The sequence below is a fragment of the Hemiscyllium ocellatum genome, chromosome 18 (genome assembly GCF_020745735.1).
Source record: "Hemiscyllium ocellatum isolate sHemOce1 chromosome 18, sHemOce1.pat.X.cur, whole genome shotgun sequence".
NCBI classification, from domain to species: Eukaryota; Metazoa; Chordata; class Chondrichthyes; order Orectolobiformes; family Hemiscylliidae; genus Hemiscyllium; species Hemiscyllium ocellatum.
The window spans coordinates 78,686,028-78,704,343 of NC_083418.1; the positions used below are offsets into that span (position 1 = coordinate 78,686,028).

Consider the following 18,316-nt stretch of genomic DNA (forward strand, 5'->3'; position numbering starts at 1 on the left):
TCTAAAAGTTGAAGTTCTAAATTGGAGGAAGGCTAATTTTGATGGTATTGGACAAGAACTTTTAAAAATGTAGCAAACCAGTCTAATGGGCACCTGGAGATGGTTACAACCCCTCTGAAAGAAAAACCAAGGACACAGTATCCTTGAGAAAAGGAGCAGCTTTTAAAAAAAAAGAACCAGCTTTGTGACAGTTTAAAACACCATAGCATAAAGACAAATGCTGGAAAGTGGGGTTTGAATAGATCAGTGCATGACCAGTATGGACTCAATGGGCCAAAGGTTCTTTCTCTATTCTGTTCAAGTCTTCGATTTTTCTTGTTGCCTGTACCTAGGTACAGTGAGACGTTTTGTTTCGCATGCAGTACAGGCAGATCATAACATACGAAGATCATTGGGTGATTCAACAGAGCGAGGAATACAATGTTTCAGCTGCAAAGATGGTGCACTAAAAGCAAGGTCAACATTAAATTTGAAATTGGAGAGATCCTTTCAGAAGTCTAATAACAGCGGGGAAAGAAGCTGTTCTTGAAACTGCTACATGTGTTTAATTTATGACTGTGTGGTTGGCTCTTAACTGGATTGTGGATCAGTGGTGCTGGAAGAGCACAGCAGTTCAGGCAGCATCCAAAGTGCAGCGAAATCAACGTTTTGGGCAAAAACCCTTCATCAGGAATAAAGCCAGAGGGCCTGAAGCGTGGAGGGATCTTCAGGCTCACTGCCTTTATTCCTGATGAAGGGCTTTTGCCCTAAACGTTGATTTCGCTGCACTTTGGATGCTGCCTGAACTGCTGTGCTCTTCCAGCACCACTGATCCAGAATCTGGTTTCCAGCATCTGCAGTCATTGTTTTTACTTTCTTAACTGGATTGGCTGAGCAAACCACTCAGAGTAAATTTGGCGACAAATGCCGGTTTTGCATGACCACATATCAGGGAAAATTAAAGAAAAAAAAGCAATAAATGATTCAATCAATCAATAAATACGTGCAAAAACGCACGTATGTTGTATTTACAGCTGCAATAAAATCAAAGATCACTGAGCTGCCCTCACCTTACAATGTGGGTCAAAGCATGAAATTTAAAGAAAACGCTGGTGCAGTGATTACTGGGGAGTTTTTGAAAGGCACTTAATTTTGTGTAAACTGAGACAAGGTGTGATCTCTCCAAACCCCGGTGAGGAGGGGTTTCAGTATAGACAGAGAGAGAGAGTTGGTCCTCCCCTTGTCGCTTTTGTGGGCTGGATTGTCGGTAGGAGCTCGGTTACATTGGCTGCGTAGCCCTAGATTTGGAAGAACAGTCCAGTCCCGTCGGAACTTCGACAGAGACAAGTAGGCGCTATATCATTGCAGCTGAAGGCGGCTGCTCTATTGAGAAGGGGGGAGGGGGCTGCGCGAGGGAGGAGGAGAGAATTTGGAGCGGAGATTTCGGAGTTTGAATAAAAACGGAGAGGAAGGAGCGGTTGGCAGGAAACATCTTCAGAAGGTGAAGAGAGAGACGGAGGTAAATCTGGTGGTTGAGAAATCCCAGAGGGAGAGGAGGGGAGGGGAGAGAGAGGGGGGGATACACAGGTACAGCCCTAGCCATCACCAGAAAACTTGAGCAAGAGACCAGGGGATGAGTGAAAAGAGGCATTCATCAAAGGGTTTAAGGAAAAAATACTGGCCCTGGGGAGAAATGTTTGAGACAGTAGTTCCACTCTGGAAATGACACTTGTGTGATCTTGATCCTACCATCCAGCTGAGATGTTTCAATGAATCGGGAAGTTTTTAGTGAAATCATAATCAACATGGGGGTGGTTTTGATCCATTTGGTTGAGATCAAGATCTTAATAAAGATAAGTTCCAGGCTCGCAACGTTGTTGATGCTAAATGGTTTTTGACAGTGGATAAGGACTGAAATACTTTTTCTCTTTTTTTTCTCCCCCCAAAACTTTCTTGCTTTTTGGGAATTCCCTTTTAGTGGGGGCTTTGTACCGTGTGACTGAAACCGTCTAGGACAATAACCTTTTTCCCACTTGGCCTCTTATCAGTGAAAGGGATGGGTGGATGGGTGAACTTTGAGTCACTTAATATGGGGGGAGGGGGTATTAATTCGCCTACCTTTTCACTTTCGCTGCATTTCCCACCTAAGGTAAAAAGAAATAGCTGGAGGAACTCAGCAGGTCTGGCAGGATTCATGGAGAGAGAGTCAGAGTTAATGTTTCCAGTCCAATGTGATTCAGTTTTTATAATTAGGCTTTTTTTTTGTAAATGCAGAACTCCAGCAAATACCTTTTAAATACCAAAGAAAGATTCAGCCAAAAGACAAATGATTCACCTTCAATAGAAGTAATGAAATGTCACTTGTCAAACTCAGTCTTTCAGCACTGAACGGGTAGCTGTTAGATGATCAGCCCCTGCTTGTTCTGAACAAACTGCTCACCTTGTGGGCCACACTAATATCTGCTCTTTTTCTCTCCCTTCAGAGTTTCGGTCTTTCTACGTTCACCTGTTAGTTTGAAACGATGAGTTTGAAAAACAAATTAATGCACGAGGTGCATGCTGACACTCCGATGAAGGCAACATCGAAAGTCTCAATTGTGGGTGCTGGACAGGTTGGCATGTCGTGTGCGATTTCCATTCTACAGCAGGTAAGCAGTCTGGCATTCATTAATCCGTGAAGCACTTTTCCTCAACAATCACTACACCAGTGCTTCTTTGTAAATTTTGTGCTTTCAGTAACATTCAAATTGAAACTAAGGTGGACTTTGATTTTCCAGGTCTATTGCTGTTGTAAATGCAACTTAAGTGCCTTAATTTATTGGGGTTTCTTTTCTTTAATCTTTCACCAAAATGTGGTCATGTTTTAAAGGTTTTTTACTTCCCAGTGATATACAGTTTGTCCCATCGTGGCAGCTTAACCCTGGAATTTAAAAATAAATCATTAGTAATGGTGACATTGAAATTGTCAGATACCATAAACACCATCTATTTCACTTGTGTCCTTTTCAGGGACGGAATCTGCCATCCTTACCCGGTCTGGCCTACAGTGTGACTCACAGACTCACAGAAATGGATCGACTGTTAACTGCTCTCTGAAATGTTTTTGAAAGGCACTCATTTCTGTTCTGTGCATTTCCACATTTCTCAATGCTCATTGGGAAATATAAAAAAAAGACTTGCATTTATAGATTTGGTGTGATGTGCCAAAATGCTTCCACCAATCACTGTAAATACTGCAAGGTTTGTGAAGGTTTGTAGCTCAGGTTGAGGTTGGAGGTCACCACTGATGATGTTACCTAGCCAGGTAATGAAACGCCTGGATATCAAACCTACAGCTCAGCGAGCAAACCTACACCCGAAAGCTGTAAAGTGCAACAACGGTTGCCAAGTGAGAAAAGGTTGTACTCAGTTTGTGCACAGTAAGCTGATATAGACAGCACTAAGATGAGTGCATCACTGCGACGGATTATTTTTTTCAGCTCACGGGAAGTGGGTGTCTTTGGTAAGGCTGGCATTTGACATCTATCTCTAAATCTCCTTGAACTGAGGGGCTTCCTTGGCCATTTCAGAAGGCAGTTAGGAGTCAACCACACTGTTGCAGGTCTGGACTTGCATGCAGGTAAGGACAGCAGATTTCCTGCCCCAAAGTATGTTAGTGAATCAAATGGGCTTTTAAGATAACCAATAATAGCTTCATGATCACAAACATTTGAGATGAGCTTCATGTTCCATATTTTAAGAACTATTGTGTTTGGATTTGAACCTACATCCCCAGGACATTAGCTTGGGCCTCTGAATTACTAGGGCAGTGACATTTGCACCACACCACCAACGCCCCTACGTGGACAGTGCTGCAAAGTCAATACTCAGTTAAAAACAGGAACAAAGTTCAGCAGGCAAACCTACAGACACTTTAAACAATACAGCCTTATGGTCTCAATGATAAACAAGAGGAGTATCACCAATGTTGCATGGACTTGATAGGCTGCCTGGCCTCCTGTGTTGTCATGACTGCACGAATATATATTTAACATATAGCAGGAATGTTGGACACTGTTTGAATCAGCATTTTCCAAATATGAAGTCTGTTTTTGTTTTGCTTCCTGCAGCATATCGCTGATGAACTGGCTCTAGTTGATAGAGTGGCAGACAAACTGAGGGGTGAAGCTCTGGATTTGCTCCATGGTAGCCTCTTTCTGAAATCCAAAATTTCAGCAGACACAGGTCAGTGATGGAGCATGGAATTTATTATGACGTTGAATTTGTGTGAAAATATAATTTTACTTCTTTTGCATTTTAATTGCATCTTTGGCTCAGAAATTGCTCATCAAACATCCCCACCAACTGAATATGATACAAATCTTCTTTTGATATGCGTTTCCTGCCAGCCTGTTGTGTCATGTGTTCTTATGCCCACATTTATATTGGAAACTGGAACATAGGAACAGGTGTCGGATAGATAATGGATGACTGAGTCAGCATGGCGTTCAACTGTAAAAAATGTCTTTACAGGAAAAATATAACCATAGTATCTAAAAATATCACAAATTACCAAGCAACAGTTGAGGCCATGGGATGGATGTCTTTTTTCCACTCATTCAATCACTCAGGTGATTTGTCACCATGCCAACTATTGACTCTGTTCCATCATTCAGTGAGTCCATGACTGGTCTGTGGCCTAACTCCATATGCAGAGGATCGTCAATGATCCAGCATTCGATTAACCGAACTTCGGGTGATCCGAACAAAATTGCAAGGTCCTGATGCGTGGCTAACTATGTTATCCGGCATCGATTATCAGGCATTCAGGTAACTGAACACAATACTCCCCCGCCCGTGTCCTTTGGATAATCGAGGTTCCCCGTACCTCCTTTAGCCCATAACTGTCGATAGCTTTTGGTTAACAAAAATCTACCTATCTCAGATTTAGACTTAACAACTGATCCAGTATCCAGTGTCATAGTGGAAGAGAGTTCTAAATCTCTACCAGCCTTTGTGTGTAGAAGTACTTCCTAATATCTCTCCTGAATGGTCTGGCCCTAAAACTCAGACTGAGATCCAGCTCATATAAATTTGTCATCTTCTGTTACAGTGACTATGGTGCACTATTTCCCCGCGCCTCCCCCCTCCCCCCCAACCCCATCAAATTGGCCTGTGTCGACCACTGCATACGCCCGTCTACTTTTAAAGCAGTCCCTTTTGTTTTCTTCAAATTCAAATGGACAGCTTCCCATCTTGCACTTAAATAACATCATGCTCATCAAAGCCTCCTATTGCTGTTGGTATTGTACACCCTCCCATCTTCCATTCACACGTCACCCTGTGCTCACTGACCAGCAGAAGGCTGGGGGGGAATGGTGACAAATAGTGAACTGCTGATGGTAGCAACCCATTTCATTTGCTGTTTTGGGGCATGTTTTGCATTTTGGTTCACTTTCTGTTGATAAGTGAAGCAAATTTCTGCTCTATTGCAATTCAGTAAATGTGTTGGTGACACCATCAGCCAGAATAACGTTGCAGGATACAAAATTCTGTAAAATCATTAAATTCACCCACAGGATGTTGACAGCTCTGGCTAAGCCAGCATTTATTGCCCATTCCTAATGGTCCAGAGGGCAGTTAAGAGTCAACCACATAGACCAGACCAGGTAAGGACAGCAGATTTCCTCTCCTCATGGGCTTTAATGAACCAAATGGGTTTTTCCAACAATTAATTATTAGACTCTTACTTCCAGATTTTTTTTTCCATTGAATTCAATTTCACCATCTGTCATTGTGGGATTTGAACCTGGTTCCCAGACATGAGCTGAGTTTCTGAATTAATAGTCTAGCGTTAATGCCACAAAGCCATTGCCTTCCCTCTATTATCAGCACCGAGTTCTTCTTAATATCTGTTCCAAGCCCTGTTGTCAGGAAGTTAACTTGTGTTATTCCCACAAGGTTAGATCAAAGTTCGATAAAAGGAAGGAATGTGAGTCAATCCTGAAGAAGGGTTACACCTGAAACCTGATGGCTTGCTGTGTTCTTCCAGCCCCCTGCTTGCCTACTTTAGATAAGGCTGGAAGGGCTGAGTGGTCTACTTCTGCTCCTATTTCAAATGTGCTTTTGTTTTCTGTTAATTTAATTTAAAGTAATATCCGGGTTAACATTTACATGAAACATGTTATGTGCCACAGAAAGTTTTCCCCAACATTCTTTCAATGCCAGAGCTAAAGTTTTGATAGGAAAAAGTGAGGACTGCAGATGCTGGAGATCAGAGCTGAAAATGTGTTGCTGGAAAAGCGCAGCAGGTCAGACAGCATCCAAGGAACAGGAAATTCGACGTTTTGGGCATGAGCCTGAAGAAGGGCTCATGTCCGAAACGTCGATTCTCCTGTTCCTTAGATGCTACCTGACCTGCTGCGCTTTTCCAGCAACACATTTTCAGCTCTGAAGTTTTGATATCCCATCTCGTTAAATCTCAGGACCAGTCTTGTCGTGTTCTTCTGCGCTGTCTCCAGTGGTTTGCTTGTTTTTGTCAAAGCAACTGAGAATTGGCGAGCCCTGAATCAACCTCTGGAGATTGCTCCAACTATATGCTTAAGCAATTTATTTACTTCTTCCATTGGTTTCAGGTGCAGTCATGAATCAACCATCACTCCCAAGTCCCTGTGCAAGACTATCTCTATCCAATTCAATAGTTGGCACAGTGACAAATCACCTGGGTGATTGAATGAGTGGAAAAAAAAGACATTCATTCCATGGCCTGAATTGTTGCTAGACAATTTGTGATATTTTTAGGTGCTATGGTTATATTTTTCCTGTAAAGACTTTTTTTTATAGTTGAACGTGATGTTGACTCAGTCATCCATTATCTATCCGTATTATTTCTGTAATATCATTACCTGCTGTGGATGTTCCTGATACAATGTTTGAATGTTCTGTTATAGAGTTTTCTCTTGATTAATGGGGCATGACTTTCACTGGGACCTTAAAAACGGAATGGGAACTGGGAGAAGGGATGAAATCCCCTCGGGAAAGGTGTGACAAAACTATTATTTCTGAAGCTGCTCAAAGGAACGATTCCAAAATTGGGTGGCATGGTGGCTCACTGGATGGCAGTGCTACCTCACATCACCAGGGACATGGGTTCGATTCTCAGCTTTGGTGACTGTCTGTGTGGAGTTTGTATGTTCTCCCTGTGTCTGCGTGGGTTTTCTCCGAGTGCTCCAGTTACCTCCCACAATCCAAAGATGTGCAGGTCAGGTGAATTGGCCATGATCAACTGTCCATAGTCAGGGGTAAATATAGGGTGGGGGAATGGGTCTGGGTGGATTACTCTTTGGATGGTTGGTGTGGACTTGTTGGGCTGAAGGGCCTGTTTCCACACTGTAGTTAATCTAACCTGAAAGCACAGAGAAAAGTGTGTTCATTGTTGATCATGTTTTGTTGAACAATGTATTCACACAGTAATCAAGCTGTGAAATACAATATGGTAAGCAGCAGTTCTGTGCTGTAACTCTAGTCATGGAATTACACAGAACAAAACCTTTCAGTCCAATTCCTCTATGCTGACCAGACGTCCCAATCTGACCTAGTCCCATTTGCCAGCATTTAACCCATGTGCCTCTAAACACATCCAGACACCTTTTAAATGTTGTCATGTACCAGCCTCCACCTCATCTTCTGGCAGCTTATTCCATACACGCAACACCCTTTGCTTTAAAAAAAGTTACCCTTCAGGTCCTTTTTAAATCTTTCCCCTCCCATCTTAAACCTTCTAGTTTTGGACTCAGCTGCTATCCTAGGATAAAGACCTTGGTTGTTCAGCCTAACCATCTCCCTCTCAATCTTCTAGGCCTTTATAAAATCACCCCTCTGCCTTTGACGCTCCAGGGCGCTCCAGGGAAGAAAGCTCCAGCTTATCCAGCCTCTCATAGAATATAGAACAATACAGTGGAGTTCAGGCCCTTCGGCCCTTGATGTTGCACTGACCTGTGAAACCAATCTGAACCCATCTAACCTACACTATTGCATTCTCGTCCATATGCCAAATCCAATGACTATTTAAAAGCCCTTAAAGTTGGTGAATCTACTACCTATACAGGCAGTGCATTCCATGCCCCAACTGCTCTCTGAGTAAAGAAACTACCTCTGACATCTGTCCTATATCTATCACCCCTCAATTTAAAGCTACATCCCCTTATGCTAGTCATCACCATCTGAGGAAAAAGTCTCTCACTGTCCACCCTTTCTAACCCTCTGATTATCTTGTATGTCTCAATTAAGCCACCTCTCAACCTTCTTCTCTGTAACAAATAACAGCCTCAAGTCCCCCAGCCTTTCCTCATAAGACCTTCCCTCCATACCAGGCAACATCTGAGTAAATGTCCTCTGAACTTTTTCCAAAGCTTCCCCATTCTTCCTGTAATGCGGTGACCAGAACTGTACACAATACTCCAAGTGTGATCGCACCAGAGTTTTGTACAGCTGCAGCATGACCTTGTGGCTCCGAAACTCAATCCTTCTACCAATAAAAGCTAACACGCCGGATGCCTTCTCAACAACCTGATCAACCTGGGTGGCAACTTTCAGGGATCCTTTCCCCTAGTCTCTGGAACCTTTTGGAGGCCTGTTGAAAACTCCCAACAGAGTGACCTCTCGTTTTCCTGTTTCTAACCTGAGCCCATACTATCTCAGTAGATGAGTCCTCATCAAATTCCTTTCTGCCACAGTAATACTGTCCTTGACTAACAATGCCACACCTCCCCCTCTTTTACCACCTTCCTTGTTCTTAGTGAACCATCTAAATCCCGGAACCTGCAATAACCATTCCTGTCCCTGCTCTACCCATGTTTCTGAAATGGCCACAACATCTAAGTCCCATGATGCAAGTTCACCCACCTTATTCCAAATACTCCTGGTGTTGAAGTAGACACATTTCAAACCTGGCTGCCAGTACACTCCTGTGACCTTGAAACCTTATTCATGACCTCTCTACTCACAACCTCCTGGACACTGGAGCTATAATTCAGGTTCCCATCCACTGCTGAATTAGTTTAAATCCTCCCAAAGAGCATTATCAAACGTCTGCACCCAGAACATTGGTACCCCTCTGGTTCAGGTGTAGACCATCCTGTTTGTAGAGATCCCACCTACCCCAGAATGAGCCCCATTTATCCAGGTATCTAAATCCCTCCCTCCTGCACCATCCCTGTTGCCACATGTTCAGCTCCTCTCTCTCCCTATTCCTTGCCTTGCAAGCACATAGCAGGGGTAACAAACCAGAGATGACAACTCAGTTTGTTCTCGCTCTCCTTATAACTCAAACACTCCAATCCTGGCAACATCCTTGTAAATCTTTTTTTGCACCCTTTCAAGTTTAACAACATCTTTCCTACTCCTTTGAACAATATGGTAGTGTGTATTTTACAAACCGACTTGGTGGTATGGTATTGCAAGGAGCAGAAGATGTGGATTTGAACTGTCACATTCATGTTATTTATAATGGAATATTTGGGGAAAGGAGTCAGTGCAATCCAAGTCTTTTTCTTTAGTTTTGAAAACAGCAACTTTTTAATCTGAATGTCTGTCTCTTTCATTGACCATCGTGCAGACTTTCTGGTTACGGAAGATTCCAAGATCTGCATCATCTGTGCTGGTGTGAGACAGGCAGTAGGGGAAGTCAAAAGGAGACAGCTGCAGAAAAATATAGCTATCTACAAGGAGATCATCCCTCAGCTGGTTAAGCACAGTCCAAATGCTGTTTTGCTAATTGTTACTAATCCAGGTAAAGTTTAAAATGATTAAAAGATATGTCTGTAGCTGTATATGTGACACCCTGGAAAGTTAACCCACAGAACTGAATAATATTGAGCAGAATACAGAGAGTCCTGAAAATCTGGAATAAAACAGAAATTGTTGGAGAAATTTAGCAGATGTGGCAGTGTCTGGAGAGAGAAAAACAGTGTTAATAGAACATTCCAGCGCAGTACAGGCCCTTCGGCCCTCATTGTTGCGCCGACCTGTCAAACCAATCTGAAGCCCATCTAACCTACACTATTCCATTCTCATCCATATGTCTATCCAATGGCCATTTAAATGCCCTTAAAGTTGGCGAGTCTACTGGTGTTGCAGGCACATCATTCCATGCCCCTACTAATCTCTGAGTAAAGAAAGTACCTCTGACATCTGTCCTATACCTGCCACCTCTCAATTTAAAGCTATGTCCTCTCATGCTAGCCATCACTATCTAAGAAAAAGGCTCTCCTTGTCCACCCCTCTGATTATCTTGGATGTCTCAATTAAGTCACCTCTCAACCTTCTTCTCTCTAACGAAAACAGCCTCCAGTCCCTCAGTCTTTCCTCGTAAGATCTTCCCTCTCTACCTGGCAAATTCCGAGTAAATCTCCTCTGAACCCTTTCCAAAGCTTCCGCATCCTTCCTACAATGCGGTGACCAGAACTGTACACAATACTCCAAGTGCAGCCACACCAGAGTTTTGTACAGTGACAGCATGACCTCATGGCTTCAAAACTCAGTCCCTCCACCAATAAACGGAAATTGCTTTTGTAACATACTCTGTCATTAACTACCCTCCTGCTATGATCCCATTAATAGCAATTGTAATGAAGAGCAAAAAAATTAAATCATTTGTGATACTTGTTGAAAGAAAAGCACTGCCTCAGAAAGGAGGTCTTGTGATGCAGGGGGCCCTACCTCTGGACCAGAAGATCCAGGTTCAGATTCCACATCAGGACTTGATGGTTGTGTCATATCACAAGCAACAAGTTTAGTTGTCAGTCTGAATCTTGCTGATATCAAGTGGTAAGAGTGAGAGAGGTCCTTTTGGCTTGCTAGCACTTTTCCTTCCTCCAGGTTCTTTCAGAGGAGGCACAACGTGATTGAAACACTAACTGCAAAATCTCTTACTTACTGCTTAAGAGTAGCAGCTTACAGCAACTGAGAGGAGAAAATAACTGGTTTTCTTCAGGCTTCTGATATTCTTATTGTAGACAGGGAGAGACGCTGTCTGACCTCCCAGAGGATCTGAAGGCTTATCGATAAAGCTATTGGGACCAATCAAACCATTGTTGTCAGGCTGATGACCTTTGGGATTGATAACTGGTCACGATCACTTAAACCGATCTTGTTCATATCCACCTGTCATTTTCATATACCCTGGAGTGCTGGGACCATTGCAGCCAGTGTTTTATAGAGCTTGAACAAAGCAGCAGTGTAAACATTACACACATTGAGCGTAAGTAATCAAAGTCAGCAATTCCTTCCATAGTCCTTGGTTTTACAACAGTCTTTGTTTTGCTGTTTTAGCCCATAACCAAATATACAGAAAATGAAATGATAGTCTTTACACCACACCATTTATAATGAAATCTCTACAGACCATGATCATAGTCTATCTGTCTCTTTCACTCATTATTAACATGTGTTACTAGTATTTAAATATTTTTGTTTAGACAGTGAGAACATGGGATATTCAGCCAGAAAATGAAATCTTTCTCGCATGTTAACTTTTCAATTTTATCTGGTTTATAATTACAGGAGAAGTTTTATTTTCTCTGGACTTTTGTTTTGCTTTCCAGTGGATATCATGACCTATGTCGCCTGGAAACTGAGTGGCTTCCCAAAGCACCGTGTGATTGGCACAGGCACAGACTTGGACACTGCTAGATTTCGCTTCTTATTGGGTGCAAAGCTGAGGATTAATCCAATCAGTGTCCACGCTTACATCATTGGTGAACAAGGAGATGAAAGTGGTATGTAGTCACCAGCTGCTAGTTTGGCAAAATATTCAGAAAGTGTGTGTGTGTGTGTCAGCCGAGTCCCACACTTAGTTCTAAATTATCAACATAAATTGCACTTATCTTGCACTGTAGTTTGTTTAGTTTTCATACAAAGCGTTTCTGAAATATATGATTTGATATATTGCATAAACATCATTTCAAATTAAATTTTATTGTTAAGGAGGCTGGTATAATTGCAACATTTAAATGACATTTGGATGGGTATATGAATAGGGAGGGATTGGAGTGATATGGGCCAGGTGCTGTCAGGTGGGACTAGATTGGGTTGGGATAGCTAGTCGTTACAGACGAGTTGGACCAAAGGGTCGGTTTCTGTGTTGTGCATCTCTATGACTCTATCCCCCTTAAACCTTTCCCCTCTCACCTTGGACTTGTGACTCCTAGTAAGTGAGCCCTCCACTTTGGGGAAAAAGCTTCTTGCTATCCACCCTGTCAATACCTCTCATGATTGTGTAGACCTTAATCAGGTTCCCCCTCAACCTCCATCTGTTTAATGAAAATAATCCTAATCTACTCAACCTCTCTTCGTAGCTAGCACTCTCCATACCAGGCAACATCCTGGTGAACCTCCTCTGCACCGTCTCCAAAACATCCACATCCTGTTGGTAATGCGGTGACCCGAACTGTACACAGTTTTGCAAATGTAGCCGAACCAAAGTCCTATACAACTGTAACATGACCTGCCAACTCTTGTACTCAATACCCCGTCCGATGAAGGAAAGCTTGCCGTATGCCTTCTTGACCACTCTTTCGACCTGCATTGCCATCTTCAGGATACAATGGACCTGATCACCCAGATCTCTCTGCACATTAATTTTCCCCAGGGCTTTTCAAGTTACAGTCTTGAATTGTATCTTCCAAAATGCAAATTCCAATCTCGCATTTGCCCAGATTGAACTCCACCTGCCATTTCTCTGCCAAACTCTCCAATCTGTCTATATTCTGTTGCAATCTCTGACAGTCCACTTCACTATCTGCTATTCAACCAATCTTAGTGCCACCTGCAAACTTGCTAATCAGACCACCTATACCTTCCTCGTACGGTGGCACAGTGGTTAGCACTGCTACCTCACAGCGCCAGAGACCTGGGTTCAATTCCCGCCTCAGGCGACTGACTGTGTGGAGTTTGCACGTTCTCCCTGTGTCTGCGTGGGTTTCCTCTGGGTGCTCCGGTTTCCTCCCACAGTCCAAAGATGTGCAGGTCAGGTGAATTGGCCATGCTAAATTGCCCGTAGTGTTAGGTAAGGGGCAAATGTAAGGGTAGGGGTATGGGTGGGTTTCGCTTCGGCGGGTCGGTGTGGACTTGTTGGGCCGAAGGGCCTGTTTCCACACTAAGTAATCTAATCTAATCTAATCATTTATGTATATCACAAACAACAGTGGTCCCAATATGGACCCCTGTGGAACATTACTGGTCACAGTTCTCCACTTTGCAAAGAAAACCAGTGGCTACCACTAAATGTTTGTGTCTATTGGTATCTAACAAGCCTAATCTGTCTTTTTATTGAGTTCTTGGGGAAAACAGGCAGGTTCCTCATTTCATGCCCCACTCATAGAGTCATAGAGATGTACAGCATGGAATCAGACCCTTCAGTCCAACCCATCCATGCCGACCAGATATCCCAACCCAATCTAGTCCCACCTGCCAGCACCCGGCCCATATCCCTCCAAACCCTTCCTATTCATATACCCATCCAAATGCCTCTTTAAATGTTACAATTGTACCAGCTTCTACCACCGGTTAATGTCTGAATAACAAATCGATATTATCATAGTAAGGAGTGGTACTCCAGTTGCTTCTCTTAAATTCAGCCTGTGGGATCAAATTAATACTCAATTCATAAATCCCGAATTAGCTGTCAGTCCAGAATATTGTGGACTGTGCTGGACCCCATTTCCTGTAAGATGTAAAAGCCAGCAAAAGGTACAGAGGAGGTTTGTCAGGGTATGTCCAAGGATGAGGAACTTCGACTATGAGAAAAAAACTGGAAAAGTTAGGATTATTCTCCTTGGAGCAGAGAAGGTTAAGAAATGATCTAATAGAGATCTTAAAGAATGACCATAACTTTTGACAGGGTTCATAGAATAGTTGCTGTGCACAATAAGGCCATTCAGCCTATCATGCCTTCAAACAAGGACTGTTACATTGAACAATACAGCACAGGACCAGGCCCTTTGGCCCATGATGTTGTGCCGAAACATAGTGCCAACTGCCTTGACTGTTTCCTGTTGCCTTCCACAGTATTTCAAGCCAAATAATCATCGCATGCCCTTTAGAATATCTCATTGGAAATGAGAAACTATTCCCTTTGCCTGATGGACGTTACCAGAGATTTCAAATGACGAGGTGGAAGTGGGTACTGCAGATGCTGGAGATGGGCTTTTGCCCAAAATATCGATTTTCCTGCATTTCAAATAATTAGCCAAGCTAATTGAGGAGAGCTGAGGAGAATTCAGGATCTGAAATATTCCAGCTGAAATGATGGAGGAGAAAGAGATTTGGCTCATTTTTGAGGATGGGGAACATATCGGGTTATGGACAGAAAGTAGGGGTGTGGGAATGAGCACAACTGAGTAAAAAATGAGGTCTGCAGATGATGGAGATCACAGCTGAAAATGTGTTGCTGGTCAAAGCACAGCAGGCCAGGCAGCATCTCAGGAATAGGGAATTCGACGTTTTGAGCATAAGCCCTTCATCAGGAATGCTTTTTTTCTACGATGAAGGGCTTATGCTCGAAACGTCAAATTCCCTATTCCTGAGATGCTGCCTGGCCTGCTGTGCTTTGACCAGCAACACATTTTCAGCAGTGAGCACAACTGCTCAGATTAGGACAGGCACATACTGTGCTATAGGTTCACTGGTTGTATGATTCATGTTTGACAGCGTTCTCATTACCTGGCCAGGATGCAGCATGCTTTCCTTATAGTGCTGACCGTGCATTATTTTCAATTTACTTTGTAAGAGCACCATAGCAATAAACTCAAGAGCATTTAGTCTTCCAGGCTATTACTGCCAGGACAGTGGGAGGGATGTGTTTAAATGAAGGTTAATCTTTGTAAGTGTTTATTTCTTGCCAGAAAGTGATGACCAGTGTTTTTCCTGATTTGGCCCTTTATAATTAAAAAGGCCAGCACTTTACTTAAAATTCCAGGTTTTCTGCTTTGTGAAGCACGAAACAAGTTAATGACAACTAACATTGTTTTTAAACCTTTTTTTATGCAGTTGCTATTTGGAGCAGCGCAAATGTGGCTGGTGTCAACTTGGAGTCGTTGGATGAAAAGCTTGCAAATGAACAGGGAGATCAGATCCATAAAAAGGTTATAGAAAGGTAAATGTTAAGGGGTTGAAGTAAATAAAAGAAAAACATGTACATTGGCAGAGAAGGTTATACATCAGTGCTGCACAAAACATCTGCTGCGGATCACCGACAAAACTCTTTGAACGTGATGGGGAAAACAAATAACAATTCACACGAAACACTTGGGATCCCATCAGAGATACAGGCTGAGCACTCAACAGCAAAATGGTTACACTAAGTATTTCTAAGTTAGTGGTAAGGTCTCAGTTGATGTAATTGTGTTCAGTTCTGGACGCTGCCCTTTAGGAAACAGATAAGGATGAGGTGGTAGTTAATAAGAATGATAATGGGGATGGAGGAAGTCACTGCTGTGGAGAGATTACCGAAATGTGGTCAACTCTGCTTGCGACTAGAAAGGGAATGCAGGTTGATTCAACAACCGTTTGAAATTATGAAGCCAGAATAAATAGGAAGAAACTTCCCGTCAACAGGTAACCAGAGGATAGATTAAAAAATATAAAGGAACCAACATGAGGGCAGAGATCTTAGAATCCCAACACGTGGAAGCAGGCCATTCAGCCCATTGAGTTTACACTAACCCTCCAAAGATCATCTCACCCAGATCCAACCCCCCTAACCCTACACCTGTAACCCTGCATTTCCCATGGCCAATCCACCTAGCCTGGATCAGTGGTGCTGGAAGAGCACAGCAGTTCAGGCAGCATCCGAGGAGCAGTAAAATCGATGTTTCGGGCAAAAGTCCTTCATCAGGACGAAACATCGATTTTCCTGCTCCTCGGATGCTGCCTGAACTGCTGTGCTCTTCCAGCACCACTAATCCAGAATCTGGTTTCCAGCATCTGCAGTGATTGTTTCTACCTAATCCACCTAGCCTGCAGATTGCCTAGATATTGTGGCAATTTACCATGACCAGTCTACCTAACCTGCACTGTGGGAGGAAACTAGAGCACTGAGGAAAACTTCAGAGTGATACAGAAAACATGCAAACTCCAGACAGACCGTCACCCAAGGGTGGAATCAAACCCCAGTCCCTGGTGCTGTCAGGCAGCTGTGCTAACCATTGAGCCACAATGCTGCCCATGAGATTTTATTTTAGACAAGTGTTTTGCCTGAATGAGCAGAAGAAGAAAGTTCAATAGCAACTGCCAGTCTGAAAAGAAAAACAAATGCAGGGTTAAAGAGAAAGAGTGGGACAAGGGTATGAACTGGATAGCTCCTTCAGAGCTGGTACAGAGGTGATGGACCAAATGGCTGCCTATTGTTGCTGTATAGTTTTACTAGGACTCATTGAAATGCTGTCTCATTTCCTATGCTCATCTGTACACCTAGTGAGATTCCAGTGGGGTCATGTGTTCCCAGACCTTGAAATCAATTCAACACCATCTACATTCGGAAAAGAAACCCACTGTAGGTATTGTGCTATATTCAGCCATCAATACATTATGGCATTGGACTTTTGCCCGAAACGTCGATTTCCCTGCGCCTCAAATGCTGCCTGACCTGCTGTGCTTTTCTAGCGCCACTCTCGACACTCCTTGACCAGCCTGGGGATTGTATTTAAATGCCCATCATCTCAGTGTAAGGGTGCCAATTGTCAATATAAACAACCTGTCAATGTGACTGACAGCACCATAGCAGCAAGATGCAGAATTTACTGTGCACCCCACACATGCTTCCCAGTTTCCAACATTACGTACCCAGTTTAATGGTGATGAAATGATCATTTAACCTGCACTTGGCTCGTCTGTCCTTTGACCTGCAGTTGACTGCATAAAATTTATTATTTAGGAACCAGGTGACACTCATGTCAGAATACAAAACTCACAGTCGCATCCTATGTGACTCAGTGGTTAGCACTGCTGCCTCACAGCACCAGGGACCCGGATTTGATTCTAGCCTCTGGTGACTGTCTGTGTGGAGTTTGCACGTTCTCCCTGTGTCTGTATGGGTTTTCTATGGGTACTCTGGTTTCCTCCCACAGTCCAAAGATGTGCAGGTCAGGCAAATTGGCCATACTAAATTGTCCATAGTGTTAGGTGCATTCGAGGGAAATGGATGTGGGTGGGTTACAATTTGGAGGTTCGGTGTGGACCTGTTGGGCTGAAGGGCCTGCTCCCAAACTGTAGAGAATCTAATCTAATCCCAGAAGGAAGAACTTGTAAAATTTTCAGAAGGAACCTGTTGGGGTCCGACTCAGCTTCTATCTTTTGAAATGGATATCTGGTCTGGCCAGTATATCCATTTTAAAGTGTGGCTGTTTTATATTCAGGGTTTTCCCTCTGGGCTGGAATAACATGCATACAGGAAATCTGTATAACCGGGCAACAATGCAGTCATCCCCTCCAAAGATTTATGTGGAATGGTGAATAATAAAATATAATTAGGGTTAGTGATTTTTGAGAAGGTTTGTAGCTCAGGTTGATGATAAGTATGTAATTTAGCTCACTGAGCTTGAAGGTTTGTTGGGAATATACTACTGGCACTTCACCAGAGACTCACTGATGACATTACCTGGTATGGTGACGAAACGTCTGTAAACAAACCTCCAAGCTCAGTGAGCTAATTTACATACATATAATTGGGGTGTTAAGGGAAATGCACTTAATGGGAGATTGTGAGGAAGTGGTATGGAGGTAGAAGCTCAGACATGGGAATGCTGGAAGAGATGGAGGCCATTCATGGCTGATTGAACACTTTTACCCACCCCATCTCTGTAACACCATTTGTCACTGTAATCAGAAATGTATCAATCCCTACCTTAAACATCCTGAAAGACCGAGCTTTCCCAGCCCTCTGTGCTAAAGAATCCTGAACGTTCATAACCCTCAGAGTAAAACAAAGTTCTGCTTGTCTTGGGTCTGAATGGCAACGCCTTATTTTTTAAATTGTGCCTCTGGTTCTAGACTAGTTGACCAGGGAAACATCTTATCCCCAGCCATCCTATCAACAATCCCTTCTCAGTATATTGCGCATTTCAATGGGATCACCTCTCCTTCTTCACAACTCTCGAGAATACAGGCTCAGTTTGCCCAATCTCTCTAATAGGTCAGTCTCCCCCCACCCCAGGAACCAGTCTCAGGTGAACTTTTTGGAGCAGAAGAGCAGTGTGAAAAGGCCAGTCGGCCCACTCCTGTTACTATCCCCTAAGTGTTTATGTTCTAAGAACTTTGTTTATGAACTACAATTGGAGTTAGACTCTCAGGAAATCACTGA

The 18,316-nt window shown here is 43.1% G+C and overlaps 1 protein-coding gene across 2 annotated transcripts in view; it reads left to right on the plus strand.

Moving 5' to 3' along the window:
* The first annotated feature begins 1,247 nt into the window (after positions 1-1,247).
* LOC132824512 (L-lactate dehydrogenase A chain-like) overlaps positions 1,248-18,316 on the plus strand; it is a 33,584-nt gene continuing 16,515 nt past the window's right edge. Inside the window, exons 1-6 of one of the 2 annotated variants that reach the window (XM_060839114.1) lie at positions 1,248-1,326; positions 2,463-2,627; positions 4,089-4,203; positions 9,575-9,748; positions 11,562-11,735; positions 15,007-15,112. In XM_060839114.1, coding sequence (XP_060695097.1) covers positions 2,502-2,627; positions 4,089-4,203; positions 9,575-9,748; positions 11,562-11,735; positions 15,007-15,112 — 695 coding nt within the window. In that variant the 5' untranslated portion in view covers positions 1,248-1,326; positions 2,463-2,501. Of the gene's footprint in view, positions 1,499-2,462; positions 2,628-4,088; positions 4,204-9,574; positions 9,749-11,561; positions 11,736-15,006; positions 15,113-18,316 lie in introns of both variants that reach the window. The other variant, XM_060839111.1, reaches the window with a different exon arrangement.